Below are 19866 nucleotides of genomic sequence, written 5' to 3'. Positions count from 1 at the left end.
TCTGTTTTTAAACTTTGTGCTCAGAGATGAATTCGTATCAAAACTGTTCTGTTTGCAACACCTTTAAGAAAAGAATGCTGTCTCCAGAATGTGTCGTTCTGTAACTATGGTTACAGCCAAAACAGACAATACTAAACGTTTAATTGACAGATAACTTCCTGTTATCCAATATTAACTTGAAGCAGGTGTTAAAATATACCCTCCTAATTCGCGTCACAAAAAAAAAAAATATTTCAATAATGTATCGAGGCTAGCCAGGATAATTCTCCTTTCTAGAAACTAAAACTATATTTAGCGTCAAATACCTCTGGCCGCCTCAGTGACAATATGAAAACATGCTTACATACAGTCAAAAGAAGCATCCAGTTGTCTCTTTTTGACTAGACAATATGTCATTTAATATACATTACAACTCAAACCCAAATCGTGAAGCGTATTAAAATTAGTAGTGGTTCCTTAAATGTGACCTAAGCGCTTCACTGATTTAGTTGCGTCTAATTCAATATGTTTAAAAAATAATAGAAAATAAGTTAGCAAATAACCCTTTTCTTATACCTCTCTATGCTCTTTTACCCCAAAACCCTTGCTCAACAGAGGGGATTTACAGTACAATTGTGGCATGAGCAATAAGGGGAACACCATATCGTTACAGTTTCAAAACCAGCCATTAATAAATTAAATTCTTGGTGCAAACCGGGTTTCAAACAGGGGAGTTGTACGCATTTTTCATGAAGCACGCGGCAGAGGCAAAGTGGATCGAGCGTCGATGGTGTGAGCTGACCGACACGCATTTTTATTTGTAACTCCGCGGAAATGACATATCCGGCATTTATAGGGAAAAATTATTATTATTATTTAATACATGGAGAGAGTTTGGTTATTCCATGTTGTTGTTTTGCAAAGGAAGCAAATAAATTTACAAAGATGTATAACGCACGTGCACAGCCATTGTTCTGCTCATTAAAACTTTTATTTAGTGATGTTCCCGTTGCCGTCGTGATTTTCTTAAACTCCTTATTAAGATAAAAGACGGTAACGTCAACAACAAGTAGACGGACTTCCTTCGGCTGATTGATCATCCGTGCTCTCTAAAAAAGGCTGGGACCGATGACTCAGCCTTGAAATGAGGTCCTCTGGAGAAAATAATAAGAAGACATAGCCAAAACTGCTATAGTGGGGTCCTAAAACAAACCAAGGCAACGGCAATGAGAACGTGGCGAAACAAAGGAGTTAATGAGTAAACAATACCTCAGCATGCGCCTTTTTAAATTATTTATATATTTCTAGCCGTCTGCAAAACAACAAAATGAAAACATCAACATTTGCGTGGTCTGAGAACCGGTATACTAAAATTCGACACATTTTCGTTTCTATTTTGGCGACAACGCTTCGCCCATACGTTATGCTGAAGTTGCGGTCTGCGCTATTAGAGACGTTGAGTACATCCAGCCATTCGCAAAAATCTTAAGAAAAGTATAAATTCATTTTTCAACTGACATGAGTCTCACTAAACATATTAATAAGACATGTAATGCAGCATTTTAATTTTTTATATAATTTGCCGTCGCGGTTTCGGTTCGCAGACGACGCAAATTGTGGGGATTTCACTTTATTGTTTTACATGGGACAGCTAAGAAATGTACAAAGTTTTAAAACGCATGTGCTGGGCTATTGTTCTGCCAATTAGATCTTTTGTTTTTCCACGTCCTCGTTGCCGTCGCCGTCGTGGTTTGCTTAAGGTCCCTATTAACCACGGGAACGAAGAAAATTTTAGGTGATGGGTCTTTTGCCAGTGCAGCTCCTAAACTCTGGAATGGTCTTCCTCGTTCAATAAGAAATGCAAATAACTTAATTAAGTTTAAATCTCTATTGAAGATGTACTATTTCAATGTAGCATATCAAAGTTGATATTTAGTTTTATAGTTTTTATTCAAGTTTTTAAATTTTTGTTCTATATTTTTTATATTATTTTATCGTTTTGAATATTTTGATGCAGGGCAGAGTGTTTAAATTTTTATCTAGCATTTACATTTATTCATTTATTTTATTCTGTTTATTTTATCGCGCATTTGATCATATGTACAAGTAAAATGCGCGTTACAAATAATAAATATTATTTTTATTATTATTGTTGTTATTATTATTATTATTATTATTATAATTATTATTATCAGACGTTTTCCTCGGAGTTTACTATGTGGTGGTCCAGTTTAACTTGTGACCATTCGGGGTCATAAGTTGATAGTCATCAGTTGTTTTTTTGTCTTTTTGCTTTATTTTTTGAGTGGTTGTGTGCTCTCTTTCTGTGAATCTTAAACTTATGATTAATCTATTTTTTCATTTCTTTATATCAATTTATTTTTTGTGGTTTGAAAATGATTAAAAGCAGAAAAAAATGTTAGTTTGTTGTCGATGTTGCTGTTGTTGGTTTTTTAGGCACGGGCTCCTAACCAGTGATCACTTGGCACCGAGGTAGAGTAACGCCTGTCACGCACTACTGGGCATAGTGACGTCATCTTCGGAGCATATTTGAGTCGTGAAGCTTTTCACAAACCAAAGTATGGTTAAATAAAACGTTAAAGTTGTACGCATCTGGGAGTTTGGATAGACAATTTGGCACAATTTACAGGTAATATTCATCAATTTACCTTTATGGCTTGCATGGGAAGGTTTAACTTTCCGAACATAAGAGGTTTGTTTTGTTCGTTAAATATCATGCCGTCCAACCTACATACAGACACTTGAACGATTTCCTTTGTTCGGTTTAACTCATCAGAAGACTTGATCTGTTTACAGGTTTAGTATGAGGTTGAATATTTTAGCTGCAATAAACATCGGTAGAGTTCTTTGGCAAATTGCAGTTCCCAAATTGCTAAGTAACAATAATTGCTCGCGCGCGATTCATCAGTGTGATAGAATTTACTGAATAATTCGTCTCCATAGTGCAGCTGTGTTATAGTATTGTATGGGTAGTCAACTACGAATTTAGGTTTTCTGCTGGAATACAATTATCCAACTGTTAAGAAAGAAATTTATTAGGTTGCTGCTCTTGGCAAATCTTTAACGAATGCTTTCGAAACGACATTTCCGTTCATGAAATTCGACATTTATGTACGCGCCTTTTGTACAGAATTCTAAATGGCGTCCATGGATACGGCCGGTAGTTTATGCCAAAAGCGGGTCTCTTCTGAAATTCGAAGCTCATTCGATTAAAACACAGCAGAATCGAGTTGGAAAATTTTAATTTTATCAGTGAAGTTTAGTTTTGCTTCGTCCACCACGTTATGGACAGGAGAATCTATTCCTAAACTAAATATTATGCCGGTGGTTTCCGTTTGAATTCTATATGCAGTAACTCGAAAGCATATTGATTTGACGCGTTACTCGAAAGAGATCGTCTGAATTTTCCTTTATGTAGATAAGGAAGGGACTACTGTTAAATGTGGAGATTTTTAAACCTTAAGATGCCGTTGAATCCTCTTATCATATATTTAATGTTGTAGTTGAAGCGGTTGTGTGGTTTTTACTGTAAGTTGTTTCAATCTCCTGGTTTGTTTTTTAAATGGGTGATGACTTTTAGGAATCGAAGTAAGGTTTACATTGCTTTTTCTAAATTTGATTTGTGTGTTTGTAGTATAACTGTATTTATCAATGTATGGTCATTAATTTTGTTTGTGGTTTCATAGAACTCGTAGTTAGGGAGGAAAGCCTTAAGTTTACTTAAGCTGGAATGACAGCTAAATGTAAATCTAACCCGTCTCTTACTTAAATATTAAAAATTCACTCAAAGCTGGCAGATGACATAATTCTCCAAATATTTCATAAAAATGAGTTATACACCGGTATGTAGCTCACAATAATTGCATAACTACTTTTTAGAAGTCAATGTTACGCTTAGTTTAGCACAATTTTCATTAAAAAAAATGAAATGGTTTTTTTTTCGTGGAATGAAGAAGTAAAATTTACATAATTATGTGCTTGTGAACTTTATAATTCCAAATTGTGTTATTTAACCTGTTTTGTTTAAAAGCCAGAAAATAAGCTCTTCTTTTTGAGAAAAGAGGGAAATAGCCAAGAACAAGTCACACATCCCTACCTACTTTCATGAAGCTTGAAAAGGAGAGCCAGCTCTCTGCTTATTTAAACTGATCTTGTCATAGGAAACAAATGATAATTTCAACTAAATATGGTTTTTCCGATCCTTTCCTTTCTGATCCTTCAGATCCAACGAGCAAAGCTCAAAACAAATTAAAAATCAGGTTGGTCTGAGTGTTGTGTGGAAGACACAAAACTGACAATAACAGGAATTGCTCTGTAATTCTTCCTAGAGATTTTACTACTACTGTCAATGATTTGGTTTCCCTGAACCCTTACACTCAAGATCTGATGACTAGCTTTCCCCTCTAGCTGCTACATTGTACACATCTCCTTGTAAATTAGTTTCAAGAATTTGGTGTTAGATCAAGATTAAAACTTCTACCTGATAACTTTTCAAGAGTATTCACATCAGTTGTTTTTCTTTATAATGTACATGTAAGGATTCTATTATAGGGAGAAATTGCATGTTAATCACTTATGCAATTTAGAGGGGAATAGCCTAAATCTTATCTTCTTTGCTCCACAGAGATGTATCATCTCTTGACACTAGTGGTGCTGTTATCAAGTGCAACTGGCGATGGGAATTTTCGTTTTTCAAACACACAAATTGTATTGTCAGAAGTGCTTTTTAATCAAGCATCATTTGAAATATCCAGGACAGGAGTAATGACAGAGACTGTGCTTCTCACTTGTCAGGTTGGTTTTGCAATAACCAATAATGTTTGTTAATTTGATGTAGCAAGCATTTTATTTTCAATTATTAAGTTGGTGTCACATATGTAACAGTCTCAAATAGAATCTGTAACATGGCTAGTAAATTTGTCTGACCAAATTCAATTGTGCAAGCGTGCTTTATATTCCTATTGTGCACTCTCATGATGTCATCAAACAAAACCCTTGAGAAAAAAATTTTCCATTGGATCGAAAATGTTAAAAAACAATTGGTTCATACGTCAGCTGTGTGTTTATCAAAATATGAAGCATTTGGGAAGTTTGGAGAGCACTCGAGAAGCTAGAGTTGGTTGAGGTGTAGCCGAGAGTACACATCTTTACACATCTTTTGTGCTCTCCAAACTTCCTGCTTGCTTCATATCTCAATGAACGCATGCTGACGTATGGAACAATTGTTAAGTACATTAATTGTAGAACAAAATTTTACTGTTCATGTGTTATTGTCCTCAGATTGTCATGAAATGGATATGCAAAGTCTTTGATGGATTGATTTGTTATACTCATGCATGTACAGTGTAACTCATGTAATTTGTTTTTTCTACTTTATTTACAAGTTACATGTAATTGACAGTTAAACAGTTTGAACTTGGTAGGGTATTCTGTTTAGTAGCCATTGTTACAAGTGCGTGCTCACCTGCATTTTTGTTGCAGCAGACATCTTTGAATTCTTGAATGGTTTAGTAATGTCCATTCCTCAATACTCCTAAGTGCTGTTGTAGCAGCTGTTTTCAAGGGTTTTCCTATTCTTCCCCTCCCTCCTTTTTCATTCCTCTAATGTAACTGCTGTTGATGAGCCACCTCCCCTAGTAGTACTGGGTGGTAGGGATTTCTCATTCACAGGAGCAGTTTTCCATCCAGGTACCACCTTGCCATGGTTGAAACTCCCTGGATGCTTCAGGCACCTACATCTTCACATACAGTACCTGTAGTCCTACCATTTCAGCAAAGCAGTTGTTACATGTAAACTTTTGATTGTCATTTCAGATGAATGATTCAGCCATAGATGATGTGGATGGCCTCTCACAAGTTGTTGAATTTAAGCCAAACCAGAACTCTGGCTCTTGTGTCTTCACAATAGTAGATGATGCAATACCTGAGGGGAATGAAACATTCTCTGTTGACCTGTCTATACCTGGAGGAAACGGAATCACGGCATCACCGTCAGTGGCATATTTAACAATACTTGCCAATGACGATGCATTTGGTATCATTGGATTTAATGAGGTGAGTAATTACAGTTCTCCTGTCCCCTGTTTATTATTTTGAAAAATTGGTTGATTCATCAATTGTATATATTCATGAAATATGATAGTTCTGAAAATTGGTTTAAGTTTTTGAACTTGGTCATTAAAGAAAGGAAAATGAAATTTACTCTGTCACAGGTATCAGACAAAAAAAAAACAAAACAAAACAACAAACAGAAGCATCTGATTCCTTAAAGGAATTGTTGTATAGACTTTTGTTATTCATGGTTCAATTCCCAGATTTTTTTGTTGTCCTATACTTAAAACAAACCAAACAATGTTTTTAATGTTTGTGAATTTTATATATAGAGAAATTTAAATTTTATTTAAAATCAATTGACATCACATGATCTATTTTAATTCTACAGACTGGGCCAATTGTGGTGGATGAACTGTCAGCAGAAGAGAATAGAAAGAACATCAAACTTATTAGAAAAGCTGGTCTGATAAGTTCAGTACAAGTGCCTTGGAGGGTATGCAATTTCTTAGCTCTTTGGATTATGCTCTGGCATAATTTTTTCTTGGTTTAAACTACTTTAAATAACAGAATGATTAAAACCAGTTTAAATAATAGAAACCAGTTTAATGTTTGTCTTTTGTTCATTTTGAATCAAAATTTGAAGCAAAGGAAAGTACTGTATAAGTCAATTCTCATCATCAGATTCCAAAGTTCTTGATGCTAATGATGAGTTTGACTCAAGATCAACAAATTGAATGTAAGATTCTTGACTCTGATGAAGAATTCTCTTCCAATCTTTGAAAAGCCAATTACTGCTCTCAGCAACAGTTTATTCAAGACTTTTCTCTCCCGGATGATCAGACTATGCAATCAACAGTTACTTTTAGGCTCAAACCATTTACATGTACTATAATAATTTAAAAAAATCCTTTTATAAACTTGTCCTCTGTTGTTTGGTAGGTCACAAGTGGACCCAACAGTGGATCAGATGATTTTACTCACACCAGTGGGGTGGTTGTTTTTGATGCTAATCAGGACATGGCTAACCTTTCTCTCTTAGTGAAACCAGATAATGTGAGTAAATCTTAGATAATGTAAATAGACCTTTATGTTTTTAGGTAACACCAAGCAAAAATAAACTGTAATTTAGACAAGGTTTAAATCAAGTTAATGAGATTCAAAGGGCCCAAGGGTGGTTTTAATGCTTTTGCCATGTGATTTTGCTCGGTTCTCTTGACTTGATTTGCTTTAACTTAATCTGTTACCCTCCCTACCCTCCCCTGCCTACTTTTAGCCAAGTATCCATTGCATACATGTGAACATGTATGTGGATGTTGTGTTGATAGGAGCCTTTTTAATGGGTTTGGCTCAACACCATATTCACCACCTTGCTGTTAATGTCCTCCTCTGTTGCTAACTCTGTACCCAACAGCACTGAATATTGACCATTAACACAAATAGAGTCCATACGTTATCATTCACTTTACATGCTCAGTACCACAATCATAACTGAATGGTGTAAGTTGATACATGCTTGAAATTTTAAATTTTGGAGCATCAAGTCTTTGATGGCCATGGTTAAATTGTTTTAAATTCAATTTTTCTGAAGCAGAAATAATGAATTTAGAATCAACCTTTTCACCTCAAGTTCTATTACCAGTATGCATGAATATATACATATGTACGTACACTGTATGTACTGTACATTGGTTATGGTTTTTATTTCATATCATAGGTCCCTGAAAATGATGAGACATTCACACTGACTTTAGAATCACCAACTGGTGGAGCAGTACTTGAGGCAGGTGCTGATCAAATTAGCGTGAGAATTTCTGCAAACGATGCTCCTTTAGAATTTCCAATTCAACTGCTTACGGTCCCCGAAAATCAGTCTACAATTGAGATTGAAGTTTACAGAGGGGTTGCTGATGATGGCATCACGCGGATTGGACCTGTGAATGAGGTAGCGACTGTAGAGTGGTATCTTGCACCAGGTCTTGCCAAACCAGGGAAGGACTATAGAGATGGTAGAAGTACACTAACATTTCAACCAGGTGATACCAAAAAGAAGATAACTGTTCAATTAATTGATGATAATGTACCAGAGCAAGCAGAGAATTTTACTGTCCATCTAGCAAATGCAAGTCAAAATGCTTACATCAAGCCACCTGGAATTGCCATTGTGGTTCTTTTACCAAATGATGATCAACATGGGGTCATCTCATTTGGTGATCATCCTGCCAGTTTGGATGAAGATAGTGCTGCAAGGGAAGGCATGTTTTATGTGAATCGCAGTGCTGGAACATTCGGAGTGGTGACAGTTTCTTGGAAAATCCATGGCGATGAAGTGAGTTCAGTTTTTGAGAGCACATCTGGAATGGTAACATTCTCTGCAGGAGTGAGTCAGACATCATTTCAAGTCTCTGTCCGCTTAGACTCTGTGCCAGAAGAGGCTCAGCAGTTCTATGTTCAACTCTATAATGTCACGGGTGGTGCCAGGCTTGAAAATTCTCTGTTAGCACAAAGAGCTGATTTTTTTGTGCAAGACAGTGATGACGTGTATGGTGTCTTCCAATTTGCTGGAGATAATGAGCAAAAACTAGATATGGTGAGTGTGTAATGTTCCATGCTAAAAAGTTAGGGGATTTAAAGTCTACTGGGTAAACATGATGACCAAACTGTGGTTAACTTTGAGTTATGAAGTTTGGTTTATCATTTGATGAATGCTTATCATAATGGTAGATGTATTGTGCAATATTTATTTATGTTTCTTGTGTACTGTATTGAAAATGAGATAAAATGAAGTTCTTTTTATTAGAAACCTCTTTACTTAGTAGTTTTTAATGCCCCTGCAGAAAACTTAATTGCCCTTCAATCAACCCTTTTTTTTTTCAATCTTTTCTCAGGATAGTGAACCTCGTCATCTACTTCTTAATATAACAAGGACTGGGGGACTGGTTGGAGATGTTGCTGTAAACCTGAGTGTTAGCTACATTCTACCAGGAGGCAGCAGTAGTTCAAATGAGGAACAACAAGAAGTAACACTACTTGCTGGCTCCAGTAGTATCCCTGTTACAATGCAGATTGCCAATGATCAATTCATTAAGCTTGGTGCCGCATTTAAAGCCGAGCTGATGGGAGTGGCCTTAAGAGGAGGAGGTGGGTGCATGAATTTAGTACCAAGTATGCTTGAGAGCATTAAAGAAGAAAATGTAGTGGTTCAAACACATGGCAATGACCCCTGCAAACTTGCAGTTGAGTAGATTAGAATGCATACACAGGGAGATATGGTTAGTGTGCACCTAGAGGTATGGGTGGGAACCTTACACTGCAGCTGGGTCAGTGTGTTGCATTCTTGGGAAAGCTCTTTCTCTCACAGTGCCTCTCTATACTAAGGAGTGTTGAAAGATACAAGAAAACTGTTGGCATTTTGGGATGATAGCTGTGTCTAAACTTACCATGCATAAATGCCACACCTTTAGAAGAACAAAAATTGAATTTCTTATAAAAAAATATGTTCAACAGCTTCTGCCATAGTGGACTCAGTGAAACCCTCATCGCCTAGGATTGGAAACAGATCTATCATCTACCTAAACATAACAGCGGTAGATGCCAATGGAGAAGTTGGATTTTCCACAGTGCATCAGAGAGTTTCTGTTCAGGAGGCAGAAGGTCCATCGTCACGGTTTGTTCATTTGCTGGTAAAGAGAACTGGAACTGCCAATAGGGTTGTCGTTTACTGGAATATCACAAGCACTAGTGCCACATTTTTTGCTAATGATACTGGTCCTCAGAATGGAAATGTCACATTTGAAGAAGGTAATATTCCTTTGAGGAAAATCTTTCAAATTACATGTATTTTCAAACATAAGGGCTTTCCATTTTCAATAATTTTCTGTGTGCACCTAAAGTATTTTGTTTTAAGGCAGGATTGTGGTTCTCTTAAGTAATGTTCTCACATTTCTTGCACTTCCTACTTTGTTAAAAACTATAAGGGATGGAACCAAACAAAAACCTCTCTATTAAAAAAAAAAAAAAAAGAAAAAAGAAAAAGCAATTCTTCATAATGGCATCTCGGTTATGGTAATGAAGTATATTATTTAGAAAAAGAAGAAAAACAAAATTAGATTGAGGTGAAGTCATTTTAACCTACTCTGCAAACCTTATTCAACCAGCAAAAGGATGAACACATTTTGATTTTCTGTCTTTCATAATTGTTGATTTTATCTTGAAGGTCATGATGAGGTTAACATTACTATTGAAATCAAACCAGACAGTACTCCAGAAGTAGCTGAAACCTTCACTGTCAACCTCGTCAATGTGTCAAATCTTGACAGACTTCAGACAGGAGCAGTAAGTAGAGCTACCATTACTGCCACTTCATTTCTCACTCATTAACAATACCTCTGTATAATGGGGTAATATGGTATTATAATGGGGTAATATGGTATTGAGTGTGTACCATTTCATTTTGATATTCAGAGCCTTACCCCTCCATCAGAGCAATTGATGAAGGGCTAATGCTCGAACCTCAGCTTTTAATCTCTTTATAGAGTCCAATTTATGTTATCAACTCAGTTGATAATACTAAATTACCCTGTTATACTCTTCCACAAATGCAGAAAATTTACCCCCTTAGCTTATTCCTGTGTATAATGGTTGTTATCTATGAATATATTTTACAGAGTAGTGCACAAGTGACCATTGAAGAGAATGATAATCCAGGGGGAACATTTGAGTTCAATAATACAGCTCCCCTCTCTTTACAGGTAGGTTCTCATTCAACTCTTTTGTCATTGCATGTTAACTACTGTATAAATGTGTGAGGTTTTGTTCCAGAGGAAAATCGATCAGTGATTTCTTGTGATTATCCTCAGTTTTTGTGATGTGGAAGTTCTTAAAGTTTGTCTCTTCATCTTGGATGAGAAAGTAATCTAATGCAGTTTACCAAATAAATCATTAGCATTACATCAAGTGATTGGTAATCATTTTAAATTCCCGTGTGAAGATAGACACTGTGAGAGGAAAGTGTCTCTCCCAAGAACACAACGCAGTGACATGGCTGGGCCTTCAACCTGGACTAGTCTGGAGCTGGCATAACAGCCATTTGGCCAATTTGTCTGCTATTGTATGATAACCAGGCATTACTGAAATTGTGTCATGCCTAACTGATTCAGTTCGGTGATTCAAAAGTTTGTTATTGATCAAAGTGCCAAATGATACTGACGATTATGACTGATGGAAAACTGAAAAAAGAAACCAAAAATGTTTTTGTCTTTTTGTGGGCACTGTCTGCTATTCTTTATTTTCATCGTAACTTTAGTTTTAAACTTTTGCTTTAACTTGAGCTTTAAAATTCTCTGCTTAGGAACGTGATGCTTTTAATGTTGTCATAAAGCGAGTGGGAAGCGCATTGGACACTCGCTGGGTGCAGTTTAGAATGGTTCCTTCAGGTAACGGTGAATTAATAATTGAATGAATAACTTTATTTATGGGGGTGACACATTACGGTTAAGAACTGGTAAACTTGTGGCCCTCCCCTAAGATATAAAACTAATTTATAAATATTAAAAAAGGAAAAAGCAGTAGAAAATGGTAAAAACGGGAATGAAAAAAAAAAAAACAGTAAATGTTGTGTTGAATATTAAGAAGGGATCAGACGGTTTAAAAAAATTATGAAATGGGAAAATTATCGAAGCCAGCATAACCTTCCTTCATAAAATTACAATTATAGTTCCGTTTGAATACTGGTGCCAGATCTTATTTTAATAAGTAAAGAGTTCCAAAGTTTTGCGGCTGTAACGAGAAGAGTTTTTCCACCTTCTGTGTCACAGTTATACCTAGGACAGTGTATAGTTATATCATCATAGCGTGAGGTTCTGGTCGTAGTAACCGTAGCTCTAATAAACCACAATCGATATATTTGAACCTGTACTGGTTAAAATTGAGTGGAGTTTACGGATACAAATGCTGTATAAAATGCATTGAAAAAGCAAATAATAGTTTTTCCCGTTGTCTGTTTTGTCCCTTGATTATTTTTTATTCTGAAAAAGGTTCCTATTGTAACTGGTCTTGTCCAAACATATCATGATTGCCTCTCCTCAGTAAAAACAACTTGTCTCTTACTAGGGTGTATGTATCTTCTTTGCAACCCTCAGTGAGCAATCAGCAAATGTTCTTGAAACACCCCCTCTTACAATTGAATTATTTGCAAGAGGCTGTTTATCAACATTACCAACATTGAAAAGGAGGGAAGGTTGTTCTCAAACATACATGTAATCATGTTATCATTTACTTAAACCTTCTTAATTTTGGTTGGCTTCATATGTAGGTGTGATATTTTCCTCGTTTAGAATTCTCTAAATTACTTGGACTTCAATATTTCTGTGTGTCAGTCAATGATAAATAATAAGAAAAAATTGACAAAATACAGTATACAATGTTTCTTTAATGTACTTTTATCGTTTCAACCTTCTTGATGGTCTTTCATGGTAACCTCATTCATGGACAATGTGTTTTTTCTATTTCAGGAGTTGATGATTTTTTCGGTAGTAAGAAGTTAGTCAATTTTCTGCCTGGTGAACGAGAAAAATCCTTTTCAGTGATTGCAAGAGTTGATAATATTCCTGAGGTATGCTTGGAAACTCTTTATTAAAGAATTGTTACTAACAATCAATGCTTTAGACAAGATGCCTGAATCCACGAGAATTTCAACTAGCATGTAGTCATCTTGACCAAACACGCTTGGTCAGGGTTTTGGTCAAACCGTCTTTTTGAGAATAAACTTGGGTAAAATAAGTGGAAAATCCTTACTGTGCAGAATACAGAGGATTGAAAGATAGAATTGGCACACATGGTTCACTTGTCCTTGTTTACACCCAATACAGATCAAATTTAGATTCCTTGCACTGGTTATAATTTTGTAATAGGTTACATATTTACAAGTCTGTATATATGAATATATGAAATAACTGAAACCTTCTAAATGAATTACAACAAAATCTAATCTAGGTGTCAACAAGGATGTAAACATTTCAGGCAAATTCATCTGTCTTTCTTGCTTTGGTATCTAATTGGGATACAATAATCGCTTCATATTGCCTATTCATAGAGCCAGTCATATAACTATGAATGATATTCTTTTTGATATTTTATAGATTGATGAGAAGTTTTCGTTGGGTCTATACAGTGAAGGACCCGATGGACAGAAAGGTGTTCTGGGAAGCCAGATAACAATCAATGTGACCATTGAGAAAAATGATGATCCTTATGGTGTGGTTGGCTTCAAATCCGCTAATATCATCAAAATCATGGGTAAAATTGTCTCTTTTTTTGACAGCTTCACAAATTCATGAAATGCGTCATACACTGCATGTTGTTCGAAGGCAGTGGTTGCTTTGGAGGCACTAAGGGAGTGATATTTATGCATGTTTAGTATGTCCCAGCCGTGTTGGGGAGTTGTTGAGGGCCCCACTGGAAACCGCTATGGCGAGTTGGCCTCCCTCGTTAAATATTATTATCATTATTATTATTATTATTATTATTGTTGTTTTTGGCTTTTTTTTTCTTCCCCTCCTCTTTTTCTTGTCTTTCCTCGGATATTTCAGTGTAAAGGTTCCCTTTTCCCTCATCTGGGGACTCACGGCTGATTTACCAGGTTTTACGGGCCGTTGGGGCATCATTCAATCAAGGCGCAAAGTACTAAAAGTGGAAGTTCCTGGTACCATATCCTTGCTGCCAATCTTCATGGAACCATGCACATGCGATCTTAAGAATTTACGTCTTGAAAGAAAACATTTACACGTTGTGCTTTTTTTTCTGTTTACACAGATGAATCCGAAGCCAACACAGAGAGTGCTCGTTTTGAGGTTTTCCGTAACAAAGGAACCTTTGGTGTTGTATCAGTTTCCTGGAATATTACTGCGAGTAATGGTGGCGACCCAGCCAGCGATGTGTCTCCAGTGTCTGGTCACGTCACTTTCTCAGCTGGAGAGAATTCCAAGTTTATTACCATTGAATCTCTCACAGACAACGTGAGTGCTTTATTCCAAACGTATTTGTGTACAAGTCTTTTAGAGCCGTTTTCAATTGACTGTCGTAAGTAATATAGGATTTCTTTGGTTTTGCTTCACTTCGCCATCTGATTGGCGTAGAGGACTCTTGCCTTACTCTTAACCAATCAAGTTCAAAACTAAAACCAATCCCGACTTGGTCACTCGCACTTTCCGGCGCTTCAGGTAATTTACTTGTTTTCACACTGAGGGCCTTGTAATTTTTTTCCTTGCGCTGATAGGCTCTTTGATAACTTTGGTTTTGATTTTACGACACTGTATGGCAAACCTCCCATTTTGAACATTTCCCTATTGTCGAGATAAGTTTTCCTCATCTCCTTGGAATGGCTTAGAACTTAGCAAGGGTTCTATTTTCCCTTTTTTTTTTTGCAGATTCCCGAAGGAAACGAGTCATTCACGTTACGTCTCAACAACATATCGACCATAGCCAAATTAGCTAGTCAGGATTTACTTGAAGCCACTTTAATCATCTCTAAGAACGATGATCCAGTGTATTTTGCTCCACCCACCTCAGTAAGAATTCAAGAGGGTCTGTACGCCAATTTAACCATTGAACGTGGAGGTGATGGTAGCGATACTGTTGACGTTTTCTATCAAACGGTGGATGGAACTGCGACCTCTACTTCTGGTGATTACCAGCCCAAGACAGCGAAAGTGACGTTCGATGTTGGAGAGTTCCAAAAGACCATATCGATTATGGTGTTGAACGACAGCACCCCAGAGGGGGTGGAGACGTTCACAGTCAGTCTTTTAAACTCAACAGGGGACACAGTGCTTCATAACAAAACTACTGCCACTGTGACTATTTTGGCGAGTGACAAGGGGTCTGGCGTTTTCAAGTTTGCTTCCAATTCACTGAACGAGACAACACAAGAGAATGCAGCGGTTGAATTCAAGTAAGAGACACTCCTTGCTGCTCAATAGCTAGCTGAGAGTTATGTGTTCTTTTTCTTATTGTTATTAAAATCCGAGGTTTTTCACTTTATGGTGATTTGTGAGGCGTGAGTGGCCCAGTGGTCAGAGCGCTGGACTCTGGGTCGGACGGCCTGGGTTCGAGTCCTGGATGGGGCACTACGTTGTGGCCTTAAGCAAGTCGCTTCACTCACCTTGCTTCGTCTTCTCGGATAAGACGTTAAGCCGGAGGTCCCGTCTCCTGCAGGGTTTGGGGTAGGAGACGTTAATTTCCCACGCACGAGATTACTGTGTGATGGATGTCCTCCCCTGGGTTGGGTTGGGTGGATTTTAGTGTTGTAATGCGCACTCGATCATATTATCGCATGTTAGACTGCGCAATATAAGAAATAAACATTATTATTATTACTAATTGTGCCATTTACATTGTACTTGCATTTGGCTGAGAAAGGAAACAAGTCGCAGTGGTTTTGGGAAGGTGATTTTGTCTAACGGATAGAACAAGATTCCTGATGTGTATCGTTTATTTAATTTACTAACTAATTAGAACACTGCTTCTTACATTCAGGATACTTGTTTAATTTGTAGTAAACTTGTTTGGAGATCTACCATGTCCTTTATGAAAATGTATAGAGTGATACAGCTTTCCCTGAAGATACAATTATTACGTTTGAAACTTTGGCTGACAGTCATGGACCGTCAAAGACTTTCTGAAAATTAAGATCAGGGGGGAAATTTTCATGACTAAATAACTTCTATGCCATATTGATTTCTACCCTTTAGTGTCGAAAGAGAGCTTGCCCAGTTTGGTGAGGTCAGATTGTACTGGAAAGTAGTTCGCCTATATTCCAATGGAACCACTATGGATCTGTCGTCTGGCCAAGAGTTTACTGATGTCGTTGACTTTGTTACATTTGTTGATGGTCAATCATCGCAGTCTGTTAGACTGACACCACTCCAAGACGGAATTGCTGAATTACATGAAACTTTTGAGCTTCAGCTCGTCAATGCAACAGGTGTTTATCTATGTTTCGGAAGATTTTTGTCCCAGATTCTTATTTATAGATAATTTTCTTTGTCCAATTGGATATTAGATAATTAGAGGAAATTACTTGAAACCTTGTCTGGACTTAAAACCTTTGTATTTATCTCAACTACGTTACTTTGTAGTCATGTTTAATGTCTTAAGGTACAACTCGTTTGTTCGTGGCCAGCTATCTTAGAGAAATCATGCACATTAATACGCTTAGGCCGAAAATGGCAAGTTACAATTGATTAAGGTTACTTGCGTCTATCGGCAAACAAATAACTACCCATGAAACTAACTCATGATACTCAACTGATTATCAACTCTCCGCGCGACTCTGATGTTGATCTCCATTCAAAATTTCGAAAGGTCCGTGGCTTTTACTGACAATAGGAAGTTTGAGATTTTATGACTAGGGCGACTGGGAAACGGCAACTGAAAACAAACTTTGATTTCTCTTAAAAGTCTATAAGTAGTTCGATGTGTTTACATTCTGTAGCGGCGAGCTTCAACTTTGACATCTCTTTAGGGATTCAAACTGGTGAGAACGGTGTTATAAGCAGTCCATCGAAAGCATCCCTGACGGTTACTGCCAACGATGACCCCAATGGATTGATGAGGTTTGAGAAAAGGTCTGTGGAAATTCCAGAAGACTATAACCCTGGAATGAAAGCTACCACCACAAAAAATGTGACAGTTTTGAGAGATCAAGGATCATGGGGAAGCATTCAGGTAAGATTTGCTACACATGTGGGAAACTTAGAGAATATTCAGAGGATTGAATTTACATCATGAGCATGTACAGAGGCAGTGACTTATATGCACCTTAAAAAAGTTCGAGTCGACGCGAAAAGAGAAAATTCTCTATATGCGATCATTCTAACTCTGATTTATTATTGAAAGAACGCTTTGGAACGTGGTTGGAAATTTCTAGAATGTCTTTTGACTCTTCCCTGTCTTCGGTAATGATAATGTAACCTCTAAAAAAGATCTCAAGCATTTGGCTTAAAATACTAGAAGCTGTGCTATAAGCCTACGCCCATTGGCACCGACACATGTGGTTAAATTCCCACGCAGGAAGTGCCATGTTTCAAGAATGTCGGACAGACGGAAAATCCGAGTCTTCTGTGCAGAATCAAGCCGTTGATCGCAACATGATGTTCGTGCGACAATGTAATCGTGGTTGTGTACCGCATGTTGGTGTAACGCATGTTGGTTCGAGAGCACTTGGGTAATTCTGTGTGTTGAATGCGCTTTTACTTTTGTTTGCAGGTTGCTTGGGAAATTCAAACAGCTTCGGCGTCATTGGCTAGCATCAACGATAATGCTTATGATTTGTTTCTACTGGGCTCAAGGATGTCAGGTGTTGACAGCCGGCCTGATCTGCGCAGATTGAGTACAGAGACCTACGTGTATTGCTTTAATGGAACTAACAATGGTAAGGCTATGAGTCAGTCCATTAACCCACAGTAGTAGTGAACGTCCAACTTCTCATACGATACATTACATTTATGCATCAAACAAGTGATGAGAGTAAACATGCTTTTCAGATCTTGATTAAAAAAAATCATGTTCGGATCTTTACTAACTACTAAGGAATGGTTTGGAAGAAAAAGAGATTTGCGAATCAGGCAGAGTAATTTTATATTGAGCGTCGAAAGTAATCCAGAATTTTTTTTCTTTTATTTCCCTCTGTGATTGGTTCAGAAAACTCGTGCCTGCCTCTCAACCAATCAGATGCAAAACTAACACCGACCGTATCTTTGTCACTCACGTTTTCCCGCGCTTCAATCAGTTGACTTGCTTTAAAATGTACTTACATTTTACTGTGTTCGTTTCTATTTTACTTTGGTTTTCGTTTTACGACACGTAATCGAAAAGCCTCTTATTTGGAGTTAAAGTGCGAAGAATGTCAACTTTCTTGCGGTTTCAGATTCATTAGCATCATTGCATCTGTAATTATCTTCATGCAAATTTATTTGCAAAATTCATGTGACCTCTTTCGAGTAAATTCAGTTAAGTTAATGAAGTGCACTTGGTGAAATCTCCTTTCGTGAAAAGGAAGTTGTATTCCAGATTGGTTGGAAATCCTGAAACTTCTTAATTGAAAATAAACCCAGGTAAACTTCTCAAAGTTTGTACAACGTGAGAATGAAAATTCCTTTCTCACCTTCAAGTATTTATTAACTAATCTTTGCTGGTTTTGTAATCACAGAATCATTTGTTGAACTGTCTGATTCGACCAGTCCACAATCAAAGTTTAGTGTAAGGTGAGAATTATTCATATTGTTTTTTTTAATACTAAGGTAAGATTAGTTGATGATCGCACCCTTTGCGAGAGAATTTGTCGTCTCTCATAGTGTAATTTGTAAGCAAGGCCCACTTGATCCCTGAATTAGTGCCTAATCCTGTTATAATGTCTCCCCTTTTTCAGATTCTGGGTGAATGCTACTAAAGGAATGTATGGATATGTGCTGGCCACTCTGGATGGAAATGCCGTGAACTTTGCTTTGGTTTTGAATACGACTGGATCTACCACAGTAGCAGACTTTTTCTATTTGTCAAACAAGGTACAAAGAAGCTAATAAATGTGTCAACTTTTAGGAGATTATGCTCTTATCATGGGATAGTTACGCCATAATGAATTTATATATCTATGAATGCCGTTTACGAGAAGATACACTTTGATTTTCCTTGTTGTTGTTAGATTCGTGACCAAAGGGATCCAGCAGGAGCCAGTTTGCGTGTGAAAAAAAGAGTTAAAAGAAAAAACGAAGTAACTGAGATAGCGTGAACTGAACTGTTAGAAATTGGACCGAATAAACGAAATGTAATTTTGCTCGGGAATTTTTATGGGGGAAGTGCTCTGTTTGTGACATTTAATTTAACTTACTTTGGAGAATGGAAAACGTCCCTGGTAGATTTTATTAGACATTGGAATCTTATATCTCCATTTTTATTTTAGACTGAGGTAAATCTTGGCAAGGACATTGCAGACAACAGCTGGCATTTTGTGGTTTTTACTGTGGATGTAAATGTTGTTCAGTTTTATGTCGATGGAGATCCAGTCGGCAATGCATAGTAAGGATCTGAAATGAAGTGTTGTGATCATGTACATATGTTTATGGTATTTATTTTTGCAAAATTCTGAATGTGACACACATCTAGGCTTTTTTTTTTAATGATGTTTCTCAATTTAAGTACGCGCGGATTCTAATAGGCTACGTTAATTCTTACTTAGGCGTATTATTGTTATATTTGTGCTAATTATTGTTCTTAAACTTGTTTCAGTCCGCTCCCATCAGGATCATTAAGCTCTGCTGCCGTTTACCGAGTAGGAAAAGGACCTACCTCAGAATCACAGTTTACAGGATGCATCCAAGACATAACAGAGTATCGAGAAGTGATAGTGGCAAGGTACAAGGGTTGCTCAGGGGAATCTTCTTTTTCTGTAAGACGTGATGAACTTAAATTAATGAAATAAGCTCACTGTCAATTTCATCTTGATTCTTGATGTTCACTCTGTACAATTTTCAATGAAAGATCGATTAAATTACAGCATAAAAGTCAGCAGCTTAAAAGATTGGCCTCGTTATAGGAATTGAGCCTGCGTTATTGCACTATTGACGGCTCTATCTCGTTTTCAACGGCTCTATCTCAGTTGGTTTTGATTCTTCAAACACTCTTTCTTTGCTCGTATCTGCCAAGTTTCCTAGTCTTCTTCTAGGATTAAGTAGTCTGTTACATGCTTATTTCTGATTGTGAAGTGACATCTGAGATCCGTGTTCTGTGATCTCTCATGCCTTACTTTCTCCACCACGA

At 37.1% G+C, this 19866-nt stretch overlaps 1 protein-coding gene across 1 annotated transcript in view; it reads left to right on the top strand.

The window, feature by feature from the left end:
• The first annotated feature begins 4626 nt into the window (after positions 1–4626).
• The window catches only part of LOC113677769 (adhesion G protein-coupled receptor V1), a 57346-nt gene continuing 42106 nt past the window's right edge, over positions 4627–19866 (top strand). The window contains exons 1-21 of the mRNA XM_089204604.1: positions 4627–4794; positions 5815–6054; positions 6443–6547; positions 6994–7107; positions 7769–8641; positions 8940–9192; positions 9559–9852; positions 10268–10386; positions 10719–10802; positions 11402–11486; positions 12564–12664; positions 13191–13347; positions 13864–14066; positions 14478–15001; positions 15801–16033; positions 16574–16776; positions 17317–17482; positions 18260–18314; positions 18479–18614; positions 19010–19125; positions 19336–19461. Coding sequence (XP_089060730.1) covers positions 4627–4794; positions 5815–6054; positions 6443–6547; positions 6994–7107; positions 7769–8641; positions 8940–9192; positions 9559–9852; positions 10268–10386; positions 10719–10802; positions 11402–11486; positions 12564–12664; positions 13191–13347; positions 13864–14066; positions 14478–15001; positions 15801–16033; positions 16574–16776; positions 17317–17482; positions 18260–18314; positions 18479–18614; positions 19010–19125; positions 19336–19461 — 4355 coding nt within the window. The remainder of the gene's footprint in view (positions 4795–5814; positions 6055–6442; positions 6548–6993; positions 7108–7768; positions 8642–8939; positions 9193–9558; positions 9853–10267; positions 10387–10718; positions 10803–11401; positions 11487–12563; positions 12665–13190; positions 13348–13863; positions 14067–14477; positions 15002–15800; positions 16034–16573; positions 16777–17316; positions 17483–18259; positions 18315–18478; positions 18615–19009; positions 19126–19335; positions 19462–19866) is intronic.

The sequence above is a fragment of the Pocillopora damicornis genome, chromosome 4, assembly GCF_964200805.1.
Source record: "Pocillopora damicornis chromosome 4, jaPocDami1.2, whole genome shotgun sequence".
Lineage (NCBI taxonomy): Eukaryota > Metazoa > Cnidaria > Anthozoa > Scleractinia > Pocilloporidae > Pocillopora > Pocillopora damicornis.
The sequence above is the reverse complement of the archived record's forward strand: the minus strand, read 5'-3'. Positions and strand labels throughout refer to the sequence as shown.